This window comes from Chlorocebus sabaeus, chromosome 25 (assembly GCF_047675955.1).
Source record: "Chlorocebus sabaeus isolate Y175 chromosome 25, mChlSab1.0.hap1, whole genome shotgun sequence".
NCBI lineage: Eukaryota > Metazoa > Chordata > Mammalia > Primates > Cercopithecidae > Chlorocebus > Chlorocebus sabaeus.
The window spans coordinates 22,139,240-22,160,962 of NC_132928.1; the positions used below are offsets into that span (position 1 = coordinate 22,139,240).

The window sequence follows — 21,723 nt, forward strand, 5'->3', positions numbered from 1 at the left end:
ACAGAGTGAGACTCTGTCTCAAAAAAATAATAATACAAAATAATAAAAATTTTTTTAAAACGGCCATACTGCCCAAAGCAATTTATAGATCCAATGCTATTCCTGTTAAACTACCAATGATATCTTTCAGAGAACTAAAAAATATATATTTTAAAATTCATATGGAATCAAAAAAGAACCCAAATAGCCAAAGCAATCCTAAGTAAACAGAACAAAGCTGGAAGAATCACACTACCTGATTTCAAACTATATTATAAGGCTACAGTAACCAAAAGAGCATGGTACTGGTATAAAAATAGACACACAGACCAAAGGAAGAGGTTAGAAAACCCAGATATAAAGCCACACCCCTACAACCATCTGATCTTCGACAAAGCTGACAACAACGAGCAATGGGGAATGGATTCCCTATTCAATAAATGCTATAACTGGCTGGCCACGTGCAGAAGATTGAAAATGGACCCCTACCTTTCACCATATACAAAAATCAACTCAACATGGATTAAAGACTTAAACCTAAAATGTAATAAGTATAAAAACTCTAGGAGAAAACCTAGGAAATACTATTCTGATATAGGTGTTAGTAAATATTTCATGATGAGGTCTCCAAAAGTAATTGCAACAAAAACAAAAATTGACAAGTGGGACATAATTAAACTAAAGTGCTTCTGCATGGCAAAAAAAATACATCAACAGAGAAAACAGAAAACCTACAGAAAAGGAGAAAATATTTGTGAACTATGCATCTAACAAAGTTCTAATATTCAAAATCTATAAGGAACTTAAACAAATAAACAAAAATCAAACCAACCCATTAAAAAATGGGCAAAGGACATAAACAGACACTTCTCAAAAGAAGACATATGTAAGGCCAACAAGCATATGAAAAAAATGCTCAACATCACTAATCATTAGAGAAATGCAATCAAAACCACAATGAGATACCATCTCATAGCAGACAGAATGCCTATTATTAAAAAATGAAAAAATAACAAATGTTGGTAAGGTTGTGGAAAAAAGAGAACACTTATACATTGCTGGTGGGAATGTAAATTAGTTTCAGCCTCTGGAAAGCAGTTAGGAGATTTCTCAAAGAACTCAGAACTACCATGTGACCTAGCAATCTCATTATTGGATATATACCCAAATCAACATAAATCATTCTACCATCAAGACACATTCATGCGTACGTTCATCAGCACTTTTCACAATAACATAGAATCAACCTAGATGCAAATCAGTGGTGGACTGGATAAAGAAAATGTGGTATATATACACCATGGAATATTACACAACCATAGAAAGGAATGAAATCATGTCCTTTGCAGTAATATGGATGCAGGTGGAAACCATTATCCTAAGAGAATTAATGCAGGAACAGAAAACCAAATACTGCATCTTCTCACCTATAAGTGGGAACTAAACACTGAGTACACATGGATGCAAAGAAGGGAACAACGGCCACCGGGGCTTATTTGAGAATGGAAGGTGGGAGGAGGGTGAGAATCACCAAACTACCTGTTGGGCACTAAGCTCACTACCTGGGTGATGAAATTATATGTACACTCAACCCCAATGACACGCAATTTACCCATGTAACAAACCTTCACCTTTACCTCCCAAACCTAAAATAAAAGGTGGAAGAAAAAAAATGTGTTTACCCATTTTCCCTTTGGTATCCATGAACACTACACGTTGATTGTTTTCCTAAGACAATATCATGGGGAGTGGCTTCAAGATGTCTGACTAGATGCCTCTGGTCCTCCCCTCTTCCATGGAGAGAAACCTAAGTAGTGATTACATAATCACATTTTGAAGAGATCATCAAAGACAGAGCACTAGAATTTAACAAACAAGTGACAGGATGCACCAAAGCAAAGAAGGAGACAGAAGCAAGGCAGCCTGTTTGGCTGAGATTGCCTGGGAGCCTGGAGAGACTCCCTAATGCAGGAAAAGAGTGAGAGAACCCCAGCAGTCCACATTCCCTCTGAAGACTCCCACAGTGGGTAAAATGGGACTCCCTACAGGAGTCCCTTGATTCTCATAGACCCTAGATATAACATAGGAAGCTGCCTGGAGACAGTGTGATGGCATTACTCCAGAGAGTAAGTTCACACTGAGTACTACAAAACCCTGAGTCCTAAGCAGCCACAGCACAACACTATTTTGAGAGTCCAGTCCCTCCCAGATTGCATCTTGCTTTGGGGCCACTGTTGCCTGAGCCAAAGCAGGAGCCACTGGCAGCAACCTGGCACCCCCAATAGAGGAGCAGCCAGGCATTTTTTGGTTCCTTGAGGACAAATTCTAATGCATGAAGCTATGGCTGCTGCTGGCTGCTTTGGGCTGAGGCATGAGCAAACTGCATGTGCCCCAGCCACCTCTCTGTGGCTGCTCCCAACTGAAAACAATTCTGCTCTCCCAAGTAGCTGGTCCACAGCACAGCCACACTGTCCTCACCTAAGCATTCCACCAGTGGCCGAGGAATACTCTACCCCGTCCTACCACAGCCAGCACTCACATGCACCACAGGGAGGCCTGAGGACAAGTCCCCCTGGCCCAGCCTCACCCTCTCAGTACCCAAGCCTGCCATCTAGGTGCCTGGATGCTCAGCCAGTACACCACCATTGGCAGCTGAGCACTCATCCTGGGGTCTGAAGTCAGGCCCACTCAACCTGCCACTAACATCACAGCTGGCAAGCCACCTGCAGACCTGGAAACTGACCCACCCAATCACCGCAGCCACAGCCAACACCGGCACAGACTGCTTGTGTCCCATAGGGTTGTCCCACCACTACTACTGCCATCACCCATGCCCCCACTTGCTGCCAAGTAGCCTGAGAACCAGGTCACCTATCATTTCTGGCACCCAAGCGAGCCACCTGGAAACCCACCTGGAGACCCACCAATAACTGGCCCGATTGGGCTTGCTAACACTGGTGCCAGCAATATCATCCTGGGTCCAAGGACAGGCAAACTCAGCCCACCACTGCCAACACTTGGGTCTGAAGACCGGCCCACATGGCATCCTATTCCCTAGCAAATCTCCACTAGTAACTGCATCCTAAGGCACTGAGGAAATGACAGATACCACTGATACTATTTACAGCTGAAGGTCATACAGAAACTACACTACTGCATGCACCCAGAATCAAAGCCAAAGTGCCCCACCTAACTGACACCATAAATACATCTTCAGGAAAAGTCCTCCCCTACAAAAGCAAATTCAAAAACTTAGAAACCACATATATCACATCAGATGCACATATATCAACTTCAGGAGGCAGGAAACATGAAAAACCAGGAAAATACGATACCACCAAAGGAACACAATAATTCTCCAGCAACAGATCCCAATCAAAAGTAAATTTACAAAATTCTGGGAAAAGAATTCAAAGTTGTGATATTAAAAAAGCTCAGGGAGGTGAGATACAAATTTTAAAATTTGTTTAAAAAAAAATACAAAGAAATCAGAAAAACAATTCAGGATATTAATGAGATGTTTACCAAAAAATATACATATAAAAGAACCAAACAACTTCCGGAAATAAAGAATTGACTGATGAAATACATAATATACTTAATGAAATATTAAATATATAATATACTTGAAAGCATCAATAATAGGCTAGATCAAGCAGAAGAAAGAATCTCAGAACTTGAAGACAGGTCTTTTGAAATAACACAGTCAGATAAGAATAAGGAAAAAATACTTTAAAAATGTGCAAAGTTTACATGACATATGGGATACCCTAAAGTGCCCAACTATTCAAATTTTAGGACTCTCAGAAGGTGAAGAGAAAATGAAAGGATTAGAAAATCTATTACTAAAACGACAGAGGAAAATTTCTCAAGTCTAACAAGAAATTTAGACATCCTGACACAGGAGGCTCAGAGATCACCAAGTAGATACAATTTAAAAAGGTCTTCTCTGGCCCAGCACGGTGGCTCATGCCTGTAATCCCAGCACTTTGGAGGCTGAGGCAGGCGGATCACCTGAGGTCAGGATTCGAGACCAGACTGGCTAACATGGTGAAACCCTGTTTCTATTAAAAATACAAAATTAGCCAGGCAAGGTAACACACACCTCTAATCCCAGCTACTACTCGGGAGGCTGAGGTGCGAGAATCGCTTGAACTTGGGAGGCAGAGGTTGCAGTGAGCTGAGATTGCGCCACTGTACTCCAGGCTGAGTGACAGAATGAGACTCTGTCTCAAAAGAAAAAAAAAAAAAGGTTTTCTCCATGGCAAATTATAGTCAAACTGTCAAAAGTCAAAGACAAAGAGTTCTAAAAACAGCAAGGTAAAAGCATCTAGTCACCTATAAAGGAACCCCATCAGACTAACAATGGATTTCTTGGCAGAAACCTTACAGGCCAGGAGAGAACGGGATGATACACTCAAAGAGCTGAAAGAAAAAGACTACCAGCCAAGGATTAGGAAAATTATCCTTCATAAACAAAGGAGCAACAATGTCTTTCCCAGACAAAAGAAAGCTGATGGAATCCATCACCATGAGATGGCTTAAAAGAAATGCTTAAGGGAGTGCTATATCCAGAAGAGAAAGAATGATATCTACAATCATGAAAACACACAGAAATTTTAAAAACCACTGGTAGAGCAAAAACACAAAGAAAAGACTAAAATGTTATGAAAGAAAAACTCTATATCACAATAATAAGAGAGAACAAAAGGAACAAAACAACCACAAATCAATTAATAAGATGATGGGAATAATCCCTCACATATCAATAACCCTGAATGTAAACAGATTAAATTTTCCTCTTAAAAGATGTATACTGGTTGAATGGATGCAAAACACAACCCAACTACATGTTTCTTTCAAGAAATTCATCTCATCTGTGAAAACACATTGTGACTGAAAGTAAAGAGATGGAAAAAGATACTCCATGCTAACACAAACCAAAAACAAACAGGAGTAGTTGTACTTGTATCAGATAAAACAGACTTTAGGAAAAAAAACAGTAGAAACAGACAAAGAAGGTCATTACATAATTGACAAAGAGATCAATTCAACAAGAGGATATAACAGTTCTAAACATGTATGCACCCAATCCTGGAGCACCCAAACATATAAAGCAAATATCGACCGATCTAAAGGGATAGACTCCAATAAAATAATTGTGAAGAACTTCAACATCCCACCGTCAGCATTAGCTTATCTGGACAAATAATTAACAAAGAAACATTGGATTTAAATTGCACTTTAGACCAAATGGACCTAACAGACACTAACAGAAGAGTTCACCCAATAGCCACAGAATTTTCTCAATGGCACATGAAACAATCTCCAGAATAGAACATATGTTAGGATACCAAACAAGTCTCAATAAATTTGAAAAAGTCAAAATTGTATCAAGTATCTTCTCAAACCATAATGGAATTAAACTAGAAAATAAAACAGGAACTTTGGAAACCGTACAAATAAACGGAAATTAAACAACAGGCTTCTGAATGACCATTAGGTCAAGGGAGAAAGTAAGGATGAAATAAAAAAAAATTTCTTGAAAAAATAGTAATGGAAACAGTGTAGCAAAACCTATCAGACACAGCAAAAGCAGTGCTATCAGGGAAGTTTACAGCAACAAATGATTACAACAAAAAAGTAGAAAGATTTCAAATAAACAATCTAACAATGCATCTTAAGGAACTAGAGAAGGAAGAACAAACCAACCTCAAAATTAGCAGAAGGAAAGAAATAAGAAAAATCAGACCAGAGCTAAACAAAATAGAGACTAAAAAATAATACAGTGAAAACTTGTTTTTTTGAGAAGATAAACAACACTGATAAACTACTTGCTGGACTAACCAAGAAAAAAAAGAGAGAAGCCCCAAATAAAACCAGAAATGAAAAAAGAGACATTACAACTGATATCACAGAAATACAAAATATCAGAGACTATTATAAACAAGTATACATTGACAAACCGGAAAACCTAGAGGAAATGTTAAAATGACTATACCACCCAAAGCATTCTAAAGATTTAATACAACCCTATCAAGATACCAATGCCATTTTTCACAGAAATAGAAAAAAAAAAAAAAAAAAGTCCTAAAATGATTGTGGAACCAAAGAAGAGTCCAAAGAGCTAACAAAACCCAAGCAAAAACAAAGCTGGCAGCTGACTTCAAAATATAAGGTTATAGTAACCAAAAACAGCATGGTATTGGTATAAAAACAGGCATACAGAATAATGGAACAGAACAGAGAACCCAGAAATAAATCCACATATTTATAGCTAACTGATTTTTTACAAAGGTGCCAAGAACATACGTTGGGAAAAGGATACCTTCTTCAATAAATAGTGCTGGGAAAATTGGATATCCAAATGCAGAAGAATGAAACTGGACCTCTGCTCTTTACCATGTTCAAGAATCAAATCAAAATGTATTAAAAACTTAAACATAAGACCCACAACTATAAAATTACTAGAAAAAAACATCAGGAAGACTCTAAAGGACATTAGGCAAAGGTTTAATGGCTAAGACCTCAAAAGCATAGACAATAAAAACAAAAATAGATAAATAGGACTATATTAAACTAAAAAGCTTGTGTACAGCAAAGGAAACAATCAACAGAGTGAAGAGACAACCTGTTGAATGGAAGAAAATATCTATAAACTATTCATCTGTAAAGGTACTAATATCCAGAATATACAAGGAACTCAACTTACTAGCAAAAAACAATCACACTAAAAAGTAGGCAAAAGACATGAACAGACATTTCTCAAAAGACAACATATAAATGGCCAGCAGGTATATGAAAAACTGCTCATCACTAATCATCATGGAAATGCAAATCAAGACCACAATGAGATGTCAGTTCTTACCCTCAGTTAGAATGACCATTTTTAGACAAAAAATAACAGATGCTGGTGAGGATGTGAAGAAAAGGAAATCTTATATACTGTTGGTGAGAATGTAAATTTGTACAGCCACTGTGGAATACAATATGGAGGTTCCTGAAAACACAAAAAATAGAACTATCTTATGATCTAGCAATTATACTACTGGGTATTTATCCAAAGAAAAATAAACCAACGTATCAAAAAGATATGTGCATTCACATATTTATTGAAGCACTATTCACAATAGCAAAGATATGGAATCATCTTAAGTGTCCATCAATGTACAAATGGATAAAGAAAACGTGGGGCCAGGTGCAGTGGCTCACACTTATAATCGCAATGTTTTGGGAGGCCGGAAGAATCGCTTACGGCCAGGAGTTCGAAACCAGCCTGGGCAACATAGGGAAATCCTGTCTCTACAAAAAATAAATTTCAAAAACTTAGCCAGGTGTCGTGGCACACACCTGTAGTACCAGCTACTTGGGAGGCTGAAGTGGAAGGATCGCTTGAGCCCAGGAGTTCGAGACTGCAGTGAGCTATGATTACACCACCGCATACCAGCCTGGGTGACAGGATGAGACCCTGTCTCAAAATAAATAAATAAGTAAATAAAAACAAATCTAGCATATATAGAATGAAATACATTCAGCCATAAAAAGAATAAAATCATGTCATTTGCAGCAACATGAATGGAACTAGAGGCCATTATATTAAATGAAATGAGCCAAGCAAAAAAGACAAATATCACATGCTCTCACTCACATGTGAGACCTAAAAAAGTTCTCATGGAGGCAGAGAATAGAATGTTAGATAACAGAGGCTGGGAAAAGTGTGTGAGTAGGAGGGAGGATGAAGAGACTTTGGCCAATGGGTATAAACATACAATTAGATAGAAGGTTTATGTTCTAATATTCAATAGCAGAGTAGGGTAAGCATAGTTAGCAATAATGTGTGATATATTTTTAATAGTCACTAGAAGAAAGGACTTAAAATGTTTCCAACACACAAAAATAATACTCAAAGTGATGAATACCCCAAATACCAAATTGAGAATTACACAGTCCATGCATCTAACAAAATATCACATTTACCTCATAAATATATAAAACACTATGTTTCAATTAAAAAATTGTAAGATAATCAGGGAAGTTTGGATACTGACTAAATATTTGCTGATATTAAGGAATTACTGGATTTTTTAGTATGCTATGTGGTTATGTTTTTATAAAGGTTACTTAGTGAAATGTTTATGAAGGAAATGATACGATGTCTGGTATTATTTTCCAAATAATCTAGGGGGTGTGGGGAACGTGGGTATCCATGAGTGGAAAATTGCTGAATCCAAGAGAGTATATGAGGATTCACTGTACTATTTTCCCTATTTGAGTGATGTTTAAAGTTTTCCATACTAAAAAGTTTTAAAATAAATTGTAGGATAATTTTTTTAAAAAACAAGAAGACAGTATTATCTCCCAGGAATATGGATTGTATATCCCACAGTGAAAACAATTTCTTTTAACTGCCTGAGAGCCAAACTTACCAGATAGAAGATGGGTAGTACCTACAGACGAAGGGAAAAAAAAGGATTAAAAACAAAAATTTGTTAAAGTCATTGATTTGCTAGCAATTTCATATACTATCAATAAACTACATCACAAAACTCAAAAGCAACTCAAATTTCCATAATTAAAAATTTATAAAAACAATTACACATTATTAACTTAATCAAGAGAATGTAAACATTACTGTTTATATCTGTTCAACAGAATCAACACTATAAATACAAATTATGATAAAGAATTATTGACCACCAAAACAAACGCCATTTAAATTGGATTATAAGACTTGAGGGCTAGAAACATGTTTGAAAACGTAAACAGCAAATAATTGCTGATCCAATCATACTATCAAGAAACTATAAGAAGACTAAGTCCCTTTCAACAGACTATATCAAAACTCAAAACTACCACATCACCTTATTGTTTATATTTTTCAATGATTACGGATGAGACATTGCAAAAATAAATTTACTTTCAGATAAGCAAAAATAAAACAATAAATAAGCTGCTCTCCTAAATGAGGTGAACACATTGACTCAGAGTGTCATTTAGAACAAGCAATATTACTCAGCAGAAAAAGTGCAGGATTCAACTGTGCACTGTATATGAACTGTATGAATTAATCTCTAAGCCTCTAATTCCTCATCGATAAAATCAATCTAAAGATACTTTGCAAGGTTGTGGTACAGATGAGTGGCATCAAATAGAAGGTGAATGGAACATATCCCTACAGTATATACTCAGTAAGTGGTGGCTACATTTTTTTTTTCAATTAAAAAGAGTTAAATATGGCATTTTATATTGGGTCCTGAAAGAGTAAATTAATTGTACCTAAGAGTAAAATTTGATCCCAAATATTGATATTATTATTGACTCATTAGGTTCAGTTTAAATTTGTTAAATTATCTTATACTTTTTACAGAAGAAAATGTCAATAAAGTTAGTTCTGTAACAAATTTATAAGTGACACTTATTTCTCTTTGCCTTGCCCTATTAAAAACTGGACGTATTCAACCTAGAAATTTTAGACCAAGAGATATCATAAAATTGTAAAGAAGTAAAAAACCTCATAAAGAATTAAACTTAGTGAAGTAAATCTAAATTAATCAATGTAAGCCACAAAACCAATGCTGAGTGCTAAAAGGCAATGAAACATATACAGTTTCTGTAAATTATTTTAAAAATATGAAACATTATTATGTACTACTTATGGAAACATACATGGAATATAAGAATGAAAACAGACAGGAAGTCAGCACATCAGTTTCAGGGCAGTAATTGCCTTAGAGGGAGAAAAATGGGCTGGCGAAATGTATTAAGGAACTTTAACAATAACATCCATAATGTTTAAATTCTTAAAAATATCCAGGTGCTGGCAAAATAGGCTTCAAGGTAACAATTATGAAATACATAAAATCATTTTGAAAATAGGGTCATAATGGGTAAAACTATACAGATAAAACACAATTACTTGGTGCTACTGAGAACCTATCGTTTATAGAGCTTGTAGTAATATGAATTATTTGAAAGGATCTCTGTATTTTCAATTACTTAGACAACACTATTGAGATGCTTTACCAAATCTGCAACTCTAGGGAATCTGGAAAGATTCCTTAGCAAGCTTTGAGGGATGGGTCTCTATCAATGAACCAGACCCAGGACTCAACCTTAAAGACAGTATATATTTGGTTCTTTGAAGGGGTCTTGAAGAATTCGTTGACTCCCTAAAACTACTACAGAAAACAGAATTTCTTTTTTTACCAATTTTAATTTAGCATTTTTTTTTATGGGGCCACAGTCTTTTTCTCTATTATTGTAAATGTTTCTTTTTTTAAAGATTTGCCCTAGTATAATCCAAGTCTGCTTCCAAATAAAGTAAAAAGTATTAGTACGAAAAAACCCTGGCTACAATAAATTAGAGACCATTTAATCCTGCAATCTTGGTCAAGTTCCTATTTCCACCATAGCACATTAGATCCATACTCAGTAAACCTGAACAGTGTCAACTGACCTGAATTGGTTCCACTTTCTTTATCTGGGGTTGTTTTATGAAAATGCTTGGTTGTCCTGGAAGCAGGTGTACTCCGTGTTGCTGTAATATGATCAGAAGGGAATCTTTGTGTACTCTTGAGACCATTAGTCATTGGGGAATGTACATTGGTGGACTTTCGTGTTGCTAGAAGACTCTGCGTAAATGCAACTTTTACTGTGGTGAATCTTTGGGCTGTTAGTGTGGCCTGTGTAGCAGAATTTGTCATTGTGGGATTCTGAGCTGCAGGAGGGGTCTTTGTAGATAGGGTTTTTGATATGAAAGATGTCTGAGCTGCTGCTGGGGCTTTGGTGGCTGAAACATTTACTGTGGTGGGTTTCTGAGGAGTTGGTGAAACTTCTATACCTGAAACATTTACAGTGGTGTTTTTTTGAGGTGTTGATGGGACTCCTGTAGCTGAAACATTTACTGTGGTATGACTTTGAGGTGTTGATGAGACTCCTGCAGCTGCAACATTTACTGTGGTGTATTTTTGAGGTACTGATGAAACTCCTGTAGCTGGAACATTTATTGTGGTGGGTTTCTGAGGTGTTGGTGTGACTATTGTAGCTGGGACATTTACTGTGGTGGGTTTCTGAGGAGTTGGTGGGGTTCTTGTAGCTGAAACATTTTCTGTGGTGTGTTTTTGAAGAATTGATGGAGTTTCTGTACCTTGAGCATTTGGTGTGGTGGTTTTCTGAGAAGTTGGTGAGACTTCTGTAGTTCGGACATTTACTGTGGTAGGTTTCTGAACTGTTGGTGGGGCCTTGGAAACTAGAGAGTTTGCTGTGAAAGGAAAGGTTAAGAAACAAGTTAACTGAATATTGCTGACCATGTTAAGATTCTTAGTCATTGCTTGCTCTGTGGCTATCCTCTCTCTCTCCCACAAACAACTAGGTATGACTTTCAGGAAACCAAATCTTATTGTGTATTTCTCAAGGAGCTGAAGTTCTAAGTCGCTCTTGCTTTGATATAAATCATACCTACGGGTGACTAAAGAAGACATATACCAAAGTATACTGAGGTGCTTAAGCTGCTTTTTGTGAAATAAATCAAAGTTAGAGTCACTAGTGATCTTATTCTGTGGCACATCTCTATTTTCTCTCCCAAATTATCTTCTGTGCTAATACTAAAGAACAACAGGATGTTGTTCTAGAACAACTAAGCCAACAGAGACAATCACAGTCTTTTCTATCACTTAACCTTAATGAGCTTGAGAACTTGTTTTGTTTCACTTCTTGTTTAAAGTGATACTTAAGTCTGAGTAAAAATAGCTCCTTTTAATTCTCTTGTGCTGGTTACCAACTTTCCATACACTAGTTCCTCTTTAGATTTCAGACTAGATAACAAGTCACGTGAAACTTTCGTAAGAACATATTCTGAGAGGCATAAATCTAACAGCAGAGCAACTTTTTGGGTCTTCAGAGCCCATCTGCCACTGGGTCACTTATACAAAGTTCCTGTTGAGGCAGCATTGGGTAGTGCCGAAGCCTGATTTCACCACGTAGTAGTGACCTCTAGCAAGTCCCTAACCCTTCTAAGCTATAGTTTCCTCATCTGTAAAATGAGGATAAAAGCAGAACAGATTGAGTAATTATTGAGTAAGGATTAAGGGAAATAATTGAGTAAGCTATTTCACAGTGTCTGTCCCCGAAGCAAGAGATTACATCATCCAGGATGACTGTTGCCAGCCCCATCACACACGGGATGCCCTAGGAACTCAGACGGTATCGGTCTTTTTTTCTGTCTCCTAACCTATCTCACAGGCTGCTATAAGGGATAAATTGAGCAAAACGCCGAGCAAGTAACACAGCATTTAGTAGGCACTCAATGATAATCATTATTAAGATAAGTAAAGTTTTTTTTTATGAACTTTTCATTCTAAGACCCTTCTATATAAAAATTATTCTAAATTATTATTTGTTCTATCAAGTTAGTTCTGTTTTGATCCACAGAATGTATACACTACCTTAGAGTTTAAATTTCCTAGAAGTTAATTTTTTAGTTATTATCTTTTTGTTACTAACATCTAGTTTAATTCCACTGTGGCTAGAAGGTATGCTCTGAATAACTTCAATCTTTTGCAATGTATTGTAGTTTAGAGCCCAGCATAGGGTCAATTTTGGTAAATATCCCATGTGCAGTTGAAAAAAAACACTTGTCATCGGCCCTATGTATCTCATATGTATATATGTTTAATATCTCATATGTATATATGTTTAATTGTTGCTCAGCTCTTTAGTCTCACTGATTTTTGGTTGTTTGTCCTATTAGCTATTGAGATAGGTATGGAATTTTCCAACTATGAGTGTGTATTTTCTGTCCATTTTTGCTACATATATATTGAAGCTATTTTATCAAGTACATATAGATTCCAGATTGTGATATATTACTGTTGAGTTGGCCTCCTTATCATTATGAACTGTTTCATCTTAAAATATACATTGATATTAATATAACTGTGTCAGCTTATTTTGAAGGGTTAATGTTTGCATGGTATATTTTTCCATCCTTCCAACTATTCTGTGTTCTTTTGATTAAACTGTGTCTCTTATAAATAGTAAAGAACTAGGTTTTTTAAAAATCTTTTTTAAGTCTGACAATCTTGGTCAAATTGCACTTAATGTAATTATTGACATACTTGGGTCTATATCAATGACCGTATTAGTTTTCTATTTCTCCCATCTATTCTGTGTTCCTTTCTGCTTCTCTCTCTCTTGTTCTCTTTTGGATTAAATATCCATTATTATTCTTTTATTAGCTTGTGATTTATGTATTCTTCTGTCATTCATTTGTAGCAACCCTAGAGATCACAATATTTATTAGACTATAAGTCAGTTATGCAAACTATCACTTTTACCACCTTTTCAGTACTGCTAGAACTGTGTAACCTTCACATGAATTTACCTCTTTCTACCTTTTGCATTGTTATTGTGCATTTGTACTCTATGTATAATTCAGACCCCACAGGACATTACATTCACTGTTTGTAAACTCAGTATTCATTTATCCTTGTTAGTGTTCATTTCCTCTTGTATTTTCATGTTTTACCTGGGATTATTTTCATTCTACTTGAAGAATTTCCTTTAGTTTCTCATTCTGTGCATGTTTGGTCTGCTAGTGCAAAGTTTCCTTGGTTTTTGTCTGAATACGTCTCTATTTTGAATACATCTCTATATTCGGTTTTGAATGTTGTATTAGTTGGGTATAGAATTCTAGGTGAACGGTAATTTTCTTACTGTTTTTTAAAGAAGTTTTAAAGTTTTTAAAGTAATTTTAAAGATTTCTTCTTATTGTCCTTTGGCCTGCATCATTTTTTTGCTGAGCGGTGATCAGTTTTACTGCTGGTTCTTTGAAGTTTTTGTTTGTTTTTGCTTTTTCTCTTTGTGCATCAGTTTGGGTATTTTTAACTGATATTTCAGTTCCTAATACTGTTTCCTGCTCTATCTGAATAGCTAAACCTATCTATTGTGTTCTTAATTTCAGATATTTTCTAGTTGTAGAATATTCATTTTACTCCATTTTTACAGATTCCAGTTGAAGTTCTCTTTTATCATCTTAAACTTGTTTATCAGTTATTTTAAGGTCTTCATTTGCTAACTCAATTATCTGGATATTCTTTATTTGGTTTTGTTTTCTCTTGATTTGGTCATATTTTCTTGCTTCCTTCCATATCTAACAGTCTTTTGTTGTATGCCAAACATTGTATATAAAACATCCGGATGATACGATATGCCTTTCTGATAAGCAGACTGCATTGAGGTAATCATATCTTCAACCTATTAGGAATTGAGCTGGGTTTCAGTTTTGGTAAGACTCCATCTACTTCTGCTCTTGCCTCTGTTCCTTGGGAGGGGCCCTTCTGGGCTTCTGATTGAAAGCCTGGCAGATTTTTGTTGTTTCACCTTTGGAAGATGGCAGGAGATCCAGGTCTGTCTTTCAGAGTTCTCCCAGCCATCTAATGTTCTTCCCTACACAGTTTCAAAATGAGCACAGATGTGCTAAGGGGAGACCTGTGGTATGCTAGATAAAAGCCTGTTCCTCTGGTGGGTATATGCCATCCAAATACCATCAGGTTCTGAAAGATTTCATTTTGTACTTTTGAAGCTCTGGGTCAAGCTTCCCAGCCTCACATGCAGCCCCAAAATTAGCAAATGGCCTTTAGGAAAGACTGGTTCTGCATTTGAGGGCCTCAATTTCCAGTGAATTACCCTATCGCTCCATAACCATTAAAGCTTTGCTGATTTCTCTTTCCTGGAAGTAGTCTTTTGTCTGGGTCAAGGTGAATCCTTAGTCCAGGTTCAGAATCAGCAAATGTCCCTAGGGAAAACTGGCTTACGTCAGAATGGGTTGCCTTCACCACCCGCCCCCAGGAATTTTAGTTCATTCAGACCTTATTATTTCCACAGCTATACGTTATGCCTTAAAAAATAAAAATTTTTGGTAATCTATTCAGATTTTATAGTTGTTTTAATGGAAGTATTAGCCTGCCATGACCTACTTGGGTACTTCCATATGGTTTTTAAGCTCTAAATAACTGATCATTTAATAAAACTTGGAAAAATTAATATGAACTGGATCAAATGGCCAAATTAAAAAAGCACACACTAAACTTCATAACTAAATGAATTCAAATAATAAAAATTTTTACCATTTACATTGTCAAATCTCCCTAACAATCATTATCATTAAAGGTGCAAACACTACAATGATGTAATATTAGTGGGAGATTAAATTGGTGCAGTCTTTCAAAAAGCAACGTTAGTAATGGGTATGAAAAATGTAATTCACATACCTTTGTTACAAATAATTATACTGCATGGAATTTATTATACAAATGTACTTGCATACATGTGCAGTGACAGATGTACAAGAATATTCATTATAGCATCATTTGTAATAATAGTTCATTAAAAAAACAAACTAGAACAAGAAACCTAAATTGCCATCAATAGAGGACTGGTGAGATAAATGAATACCCACACCATTGGTATAATAAATAAAAAATATTTGTATGTTTATTTATATTCTAGAATAAAACAAAAGAATTTGTAAAAATGGTTACCTCTCAGAGTAGGACTAGTGATAGAGAAGAGGCTTTCACTTCCCATTTTGTACTCATCTCCATGGCTTTAATATTATGTCATTATGTCTATGTATAATAATTATAATAAAAATATTTTTAATAAGGAATTTTAAAAATTCATACTAATAAAATTTCAATTTTAATTATAAAAGTAAATACTCAAATGCTTGAGTCATGTTGGTATTCACCACTACTTAAACAAATGCCATCTATTGATACTAGGCAATGTTCAGTTCAGCTTCACTGATCTTCTAAATATTTCTTTTAAAATATATTTAAAGAGCAGTTCTAAGGATTCTGAGAGTAACTTCTGGGTATAAAAAGACATTGAAAGAAAAAAGTCTAGAAGGATGAAGGAGAATGGATAATAACAGAAATTCTGGAGGCAGAAAAGAATTGAATGTTAATTCAGGGAAGTCAACAGATGGCAAGAGTTTCTCAGTTGTTGCAACATGCATGGTGACTATCTAGAGACTTCAATCTAAGATTCTCCCGCCAATAAACCACTTTATATCCTCTTTGTATAAACAAAGTACCTGTATTAACTTACTGAAAGCAACATGTTATAAAACAGCAAATTTAAGCAAATTCACCAAAAATATGAGGCCTATTTTATATATACACATCATAATGTTTGTGTGTGTGTATGTGTGTGTATACAACCCATAGACCCTTCTGAGAAGCTTTAGAAATATTGTGTCCCACAGAAAAATACAAACATGTTTACGTAAACATTTTACATTTTTTTCTTAGGGGGTTCATAGAATGTCTGCAACTCACATATAGACTTAAGGGTAAGAATAAAGCAAAAATATAACTATCCAAAGTGATTACCTCTACATGCAGGTGGTGGGCCACTCCACTCTCCTTCATCGCCATTCACAGTACAATAAATAGAGTGCTCTCCAATCATGGTGAATCCTCTATTACATAAATACGTTATAGACTGTCTATATCCATAATGTTCACGTTGCCCTTGAATTATTCCATTGTCAATTTGTGGTGGTGCTGGACAATAAATTTCTTAAAAAACAATTCCAACATCTTTTAAATAAATAAAACTGGTAAAATATTTTTACAAATAAGACCAAAACATGTTAAAGATTATATTTTAAAGAAATCAAAATATCATTTTTCTAAATTCAGCATTATCAACAAGAGACACTTATAAATGCCTATTAAGTAATTGGTAGTATACTAGAGCTTTGAATGCAAATGGTGTAGAAGACAAATGCTAACCTTGAAACTAATTCATAAAAATAATAAGATTCAGAACATGTATGTAAAGGAAAAATTATAATAAGATTTGTGCATATCAAAATGGTGCTAGGAAAAGTGAATGCTGCAGGAGTTTAGGGATGAAAGCAGTACAGTCAGAGAAGACTTGGGCAGGGAAATAGAACTTCAGTTTAAACCTAATATGTACCATGCTTTTGAGAGAGAACAGAGGAGAGAGCATTACTCTTCACTCTAAGAAGGAAACGATAGCAAATGCAAGGAGCTGAAAATTCAAGCAGCATGTTTAAGAACTAAGTACAGATCGTTTTAGATAGAGCAGAGATCTTAAATGTCAGGATTACATTTTGACTTCCAGAGTAAACATTTTTAGCACATATTGACTCACAGAGACTTCATTCAAAACAATCTTACTGAGCAGTTGAACTTATAAAATAAATACAAGCAGAGGTTTTTTTAGTTATTATGTAAAAAGGGACCACTCTCTGGCAATTGCCTAGAGAAAAAATTCAATGGTTCCACATACTCCAAAGGCATGATGTTGTTGTCTTTTTTTCTAAGAATGGAAGGCAATTTAATATGTATGTATGTCAAATTATGTTACACGAAGCATACTTAAGAACACAGAAAATACTTAGCACATTTATCAATCACTCTTCAGTCTTGGATCAAAACAAGCAGCAAGAACAAGCTGTTCTGATTTACACCAACTTAGAATATGCAGAGACACACATACCATTGGTTCAGTTCAAACATTTTCTAAGTGCCTAACACATGCCAGGCATTTTTCTATAACTGGAAGTGTAAAGCTGAACAAGATATAGCTCGTATGTCTTAAAAGGTAGTGGGGAAAAAAGATTCAGAGATGATTTTAATAAAAATTGCAAGGGTCATCATAGAAGTAGCCAGCCTGGGAATCTCCCTGATGGGCTAGAGAACTAACTCTTAGGAAAATATAGCTAAGTAAAGAAGGGGCAGCGGGGCATGGTGGTTCACACCTGTAATCCCAGCACTTTGGGAGGCTGAGGTGGGCAGACTGCTGGAGCCCAGGAGTTCGAGACCAGCCTAGGCAACATGAGGAAGCCCTGTCTATGCAACAAATACACAAATTAGCTGGGCATAGTGGTGTGCACCTATAGTCCCAGATACAAGGGGGGCTGAGGTGGGAGGATCACTTGGGCCAAGGAGATTGAGGCTGCAGTAAGCTGTGATCACACCACTGCACTTCAGCCTGGGTAACAGAATGAGACCCTGTCTCAATTTAAAAAAAAAAAGAAAAGAAAAAAAAGAGGTACATGGAAACCACAGCAGTTTGCATGTATAAGGCATAAAACATGAGGGCAAGACCTGAGTGTCAAGCAGTAGGTAGACCATGACTGTCTTGTACACTATACTAAGGAATTTGGGCTTTGTAAGTGATAGGAGATATGAATAAGCTCTAAGGAGGAAACAGACATCTAAGTCACATCTGTGTTTCAGATCACTCTGGGTAAAATATGGATGAAACATTAATAGAGTGAAAGAATGGAGGCAGGAGGCCATTGCTATCAGTGTCACTCTTGAACTCAGGCAACTAAGACTGCTGCCTCAGACCCCATATTTTAAAACGCTGTGCTCTGGCCCGCCTCTGGATGCGTCTCTCCCCTGTTGGTGGGATATCTATAGGCTGAGAGCATACACTCAATTACAACCTGTCCTACGACTTCTCCTCCATTCCAGAACATGCTCCAGGAACTAGCACCCAGAATTCCCTGTGCCAACACCCTTTCCAGGGCCTGAGAGGGTCCCTCCCACTGGTCCACGTTCTTGGGTGTGGTCTATCCCGCTGATATACTTCACCTCTAACCCAATAGACAATGGAGGGTGGATACAAGTTATGGTGGATGTGGTGGACACGACTTGGGTATTTAGGCTGAGTCGTCCACTTATTTGCACCAGAAAACCCACACAGCATGGAAAGAGGAAGGCCTATTTGAAAGAAGGTGGGTCTTAGGCCAGTGACCTCCATTTATATTCCTGCCTGGGCCCTGAAAATGTTAGAGGTGGCCCTGATTGCAATAGTTCACAGAAGGAATAATAAACTATGCCATAAGTATACAGATGGAGGGCAAAACACAAGTTTGAAAAACAGATTGAGGAAGTAAAGCACAATGATTTAGGGATGAGATGTGAGGAGTTAAGATAAAAGAGAAGGGTCTGGGATGATAGTCATTATATAGCAGGGATTGATTCTAGGTTAGCAGATACCATCAGTCAACTAAAATTTTGAAAAAGAAAACATTGGCAGAGAGATAAGCAAACAGGTCCTCTGACAGTGAGGCTCCATTCACAGGTAAACTAGCATCACCTCTGTTTTCTGTATAACTACAGACAATTAGTGGATGTATCCATTGTTCTTTCCTTCTTCATATCCATATTCACGCATGGACATTGAAGCAACCTCATGTGTTTATAGGCTAGGGCTACATACTTGAGGTGAAGCATTACATTGTTTAAGAATTTACTTTCCATTCAATCTTTTTGGTATGGTCAAAACAAGTTATGTGGAAATTCAAAATGATCCTAAAAGAAGTAAGGCCTTATGGGGATATTTGAAGGCACTGGGATTGCTTAAGAACAGGGGCTCTTTCCTACAGGATGCAGATGTCAGTGGTTGCTGAGTCAGAGAGGATAGAAGAGTCAAGGAGGAAAACATGAACATCAGAATATTCAGCATGGAGTTCAAGACACCAAATAGGGAAGCAAGGCTGAGACCTAGATGGCGCAAGCAGGAAGATAAAGTGGGTTTGCATTGCTGTCAAATTCATGACACAGCAGGTGCTTGTGCAAATACTGGCTTCAGATGGGAGGCTGTTTGTCTGAACTTTGTGACATGCTGCCTGGGTCAAACGAAAGATACGGCCCAGTTTCTCCTTGTTTTCTATCTTTAATTTACTATCATTTACAGTGTCTCTTACTGGACAAGGAAAGTGGGAAAGGTGCTACTGGGTAGCAATGATGAAAAATTTAAAAACAACTACAATGAGAAAAAACTGGTGGTAGTAGTATGACATCTCAAAAAGAAGGGCACATGGTGGGTGTGGCAGGGGCAGGCTCCTTGATGGCACGGCTTCATTTTATTTGTCTTCATATCAGTTGACCCTACACGTTGCCTACCAGAGTGTCAATCGATAAATGTTTGATAAATTACACTAAATCTACTCTAGTTTTCTTCCCCTAGTAACACACAAAAACTTTAACTTATCAATAATTTTGACAATAGGGCCTTCAGAAGTCATTTGCAGGAGGGCACATTGTGTGTAGAGAAAGAGAAGGATGGAAAGAAAGCAAGCCTACATTTTAAAATATTGCTGTATTTTATTCCTTTCAATTTCCAAGAGACACGTTTCTCTAACTGACATAAATTTGACAGGATATATACCCATTTATAACATTATTGCTGCACCATATCTTTCTTTGAGAAGATTCTCAAATACAGAAACAGTATTTCTCCTTTATGGTATAAGCTTATCTCTCTCATGATAAGAATATATCACACCTTAAAACCCTTCTAGATAATTATCTCTTAATTATTTTAATCCTAAGAAGCAGCATGTAGGCAACACTGGGTTTTAGAAAAATGCTGGGTCTGAAATAAGAGACCTGGGTTAAAGGCCTTCCATTGCCACTTGTTTTAGGATATGGGGTCAAGTCTTATAGACCCTCTGATAGACAGTATTTTCTTACATTAAAATTGTGGGGTGGAAATCTTTTACCTATCATACTTGACTTTAGAAGTAATGGTTAGACAATAAATGACCAAGTGCAATACAAACCTAAGTTTGTTTTCAATCCTTATTCTATTGTTTGGGAATTGGGACTCAGAAAACTTGATGGTTTATCTCCACAGCTAATAAATTAAGAAGCATCACTAGAAAAGGTATTAAAATTAGCAAAGCACTCATATATTGAAAGCTGGGTTTGCTACAAATACACACTGTGCTAATTCTTAAGGGGCAGAAATTAATTTATCATTGAGTACTCAGCCTCACAACCTGAGTGCTTAGATTTTTAACTCTTACCTCTGCACTCTGGCAACGTGTCACTCCACTGGACTCCACTTCCTGAAGCAAGACATAAACTAGAAGTCGGGCCAAATAATTTGTACCTAAAGCAATAGGGGAAGAAAAAAGAGTTTGTTACATTCACACGTATTTGACTTTCCTCAAATTCTTCAGGTTATTATCTTGAAATATTTACTACAGCAGCAGGTGAAAATAAAACAGTAGTTGACAAAAGTCCACACAGTAGTTTAAAGGAAAAGAAAAATTAAGTTTAAAAAGGTGACATCCAAAGAGTAAAAACGGGTAAGACATGTAAATTTTTTATTTGCATGGGGAATATGTTAGAAAGCATAAAAGTGTTTAAAACATTTTTAAATGACAGAGATGACTGAACATTTTATACTTTTGAGTTCTAAATATAGGCTTCATAGAATAATAGAATGTACTTATATTTCAAGGGTTCAACGTACTTCCCAGATTTTGTGTTCGTGACCTAACCAACATCTGTTCCGTAAAGGAGACAAGTGATACTGATATTTTTACTTTATAAAGAATAGGGACATACACACAGTAAAATAGAATTATTTAATTTACAGATATGAAATAAGAAAATAAATGTAAAGTTTTCAACAGTGTCTGAGACATTGATGGTACTCAATGAATGAGTTGCTTTTTCCTATATAGAGAACTTATCAAAGAACTTAGGTTAGAATATTTTCACACTAGGAATGTCTTTAACTCATACTGTTTTGTAACAGCTTGTTTGCATAGAGAAAAACTCATGCAAATTCATTATTTAGGTCAACTAAAGATTGGTTTAGTATTTAACATTTGAAGAATTATTTCTGCAAGTAACATCATCTCAAATTTTTTTATTAATCACATTTAAAATTTTATATTGAATC

At 36.2% G+C, this 21,723-nt stretch overlaps 1 protein-coding gene across 10 annotated transcripts in view; it reads right to left on the reverse strand.

Moving 5' to 3' along the window:
• CD55 (CD55 molecule (Cromer blood group)) overlaps nt 1-21,723 on the reverse strand; it is a 146,327-nt gene that overhangs the window by 11,293 nt on the left and 113,311 nt on the right. For 2 of the 10 annotated variants that reach the window (XM_073011540.1, XM_037985607.2), the window contains exons 5-10: nt 20,837-20,922; nt 16,374-16,562; nt 11,126-11,239; nt 10,436-10,516; nt 8,406-8,426; nt 7,072-7,447 (exon numbers count right to left, since the gene is read on the reverse strand). In XM_073011540.1, the coding sequence (XP_072867641.1) occupies nt 7,194-7,447; nt 8,406-8,426; nt 10,436-10,516; nt 11,126-11,239; nt 16,374-16,562; nt 20,837-20,922 (745 nt within the window). In that variant the 3' untranslated portion in view covers nt 7,072-7,193. Of the gene's footprint in view, nt 1-6,847; nt 6,980-7,071; nt 7,452-8,405; nt 8,427-10,435; nt 10,517-11,125; nt 11,240-16,373; nt 16,563-20,836; nt 20,923-21,723 lie in introns of those variants that run through there. The other 8 variants (XR_005236080.2, XM_007988631.3, XM_073011542.1 and 5 more) reach the window with 8 other exon arrangements.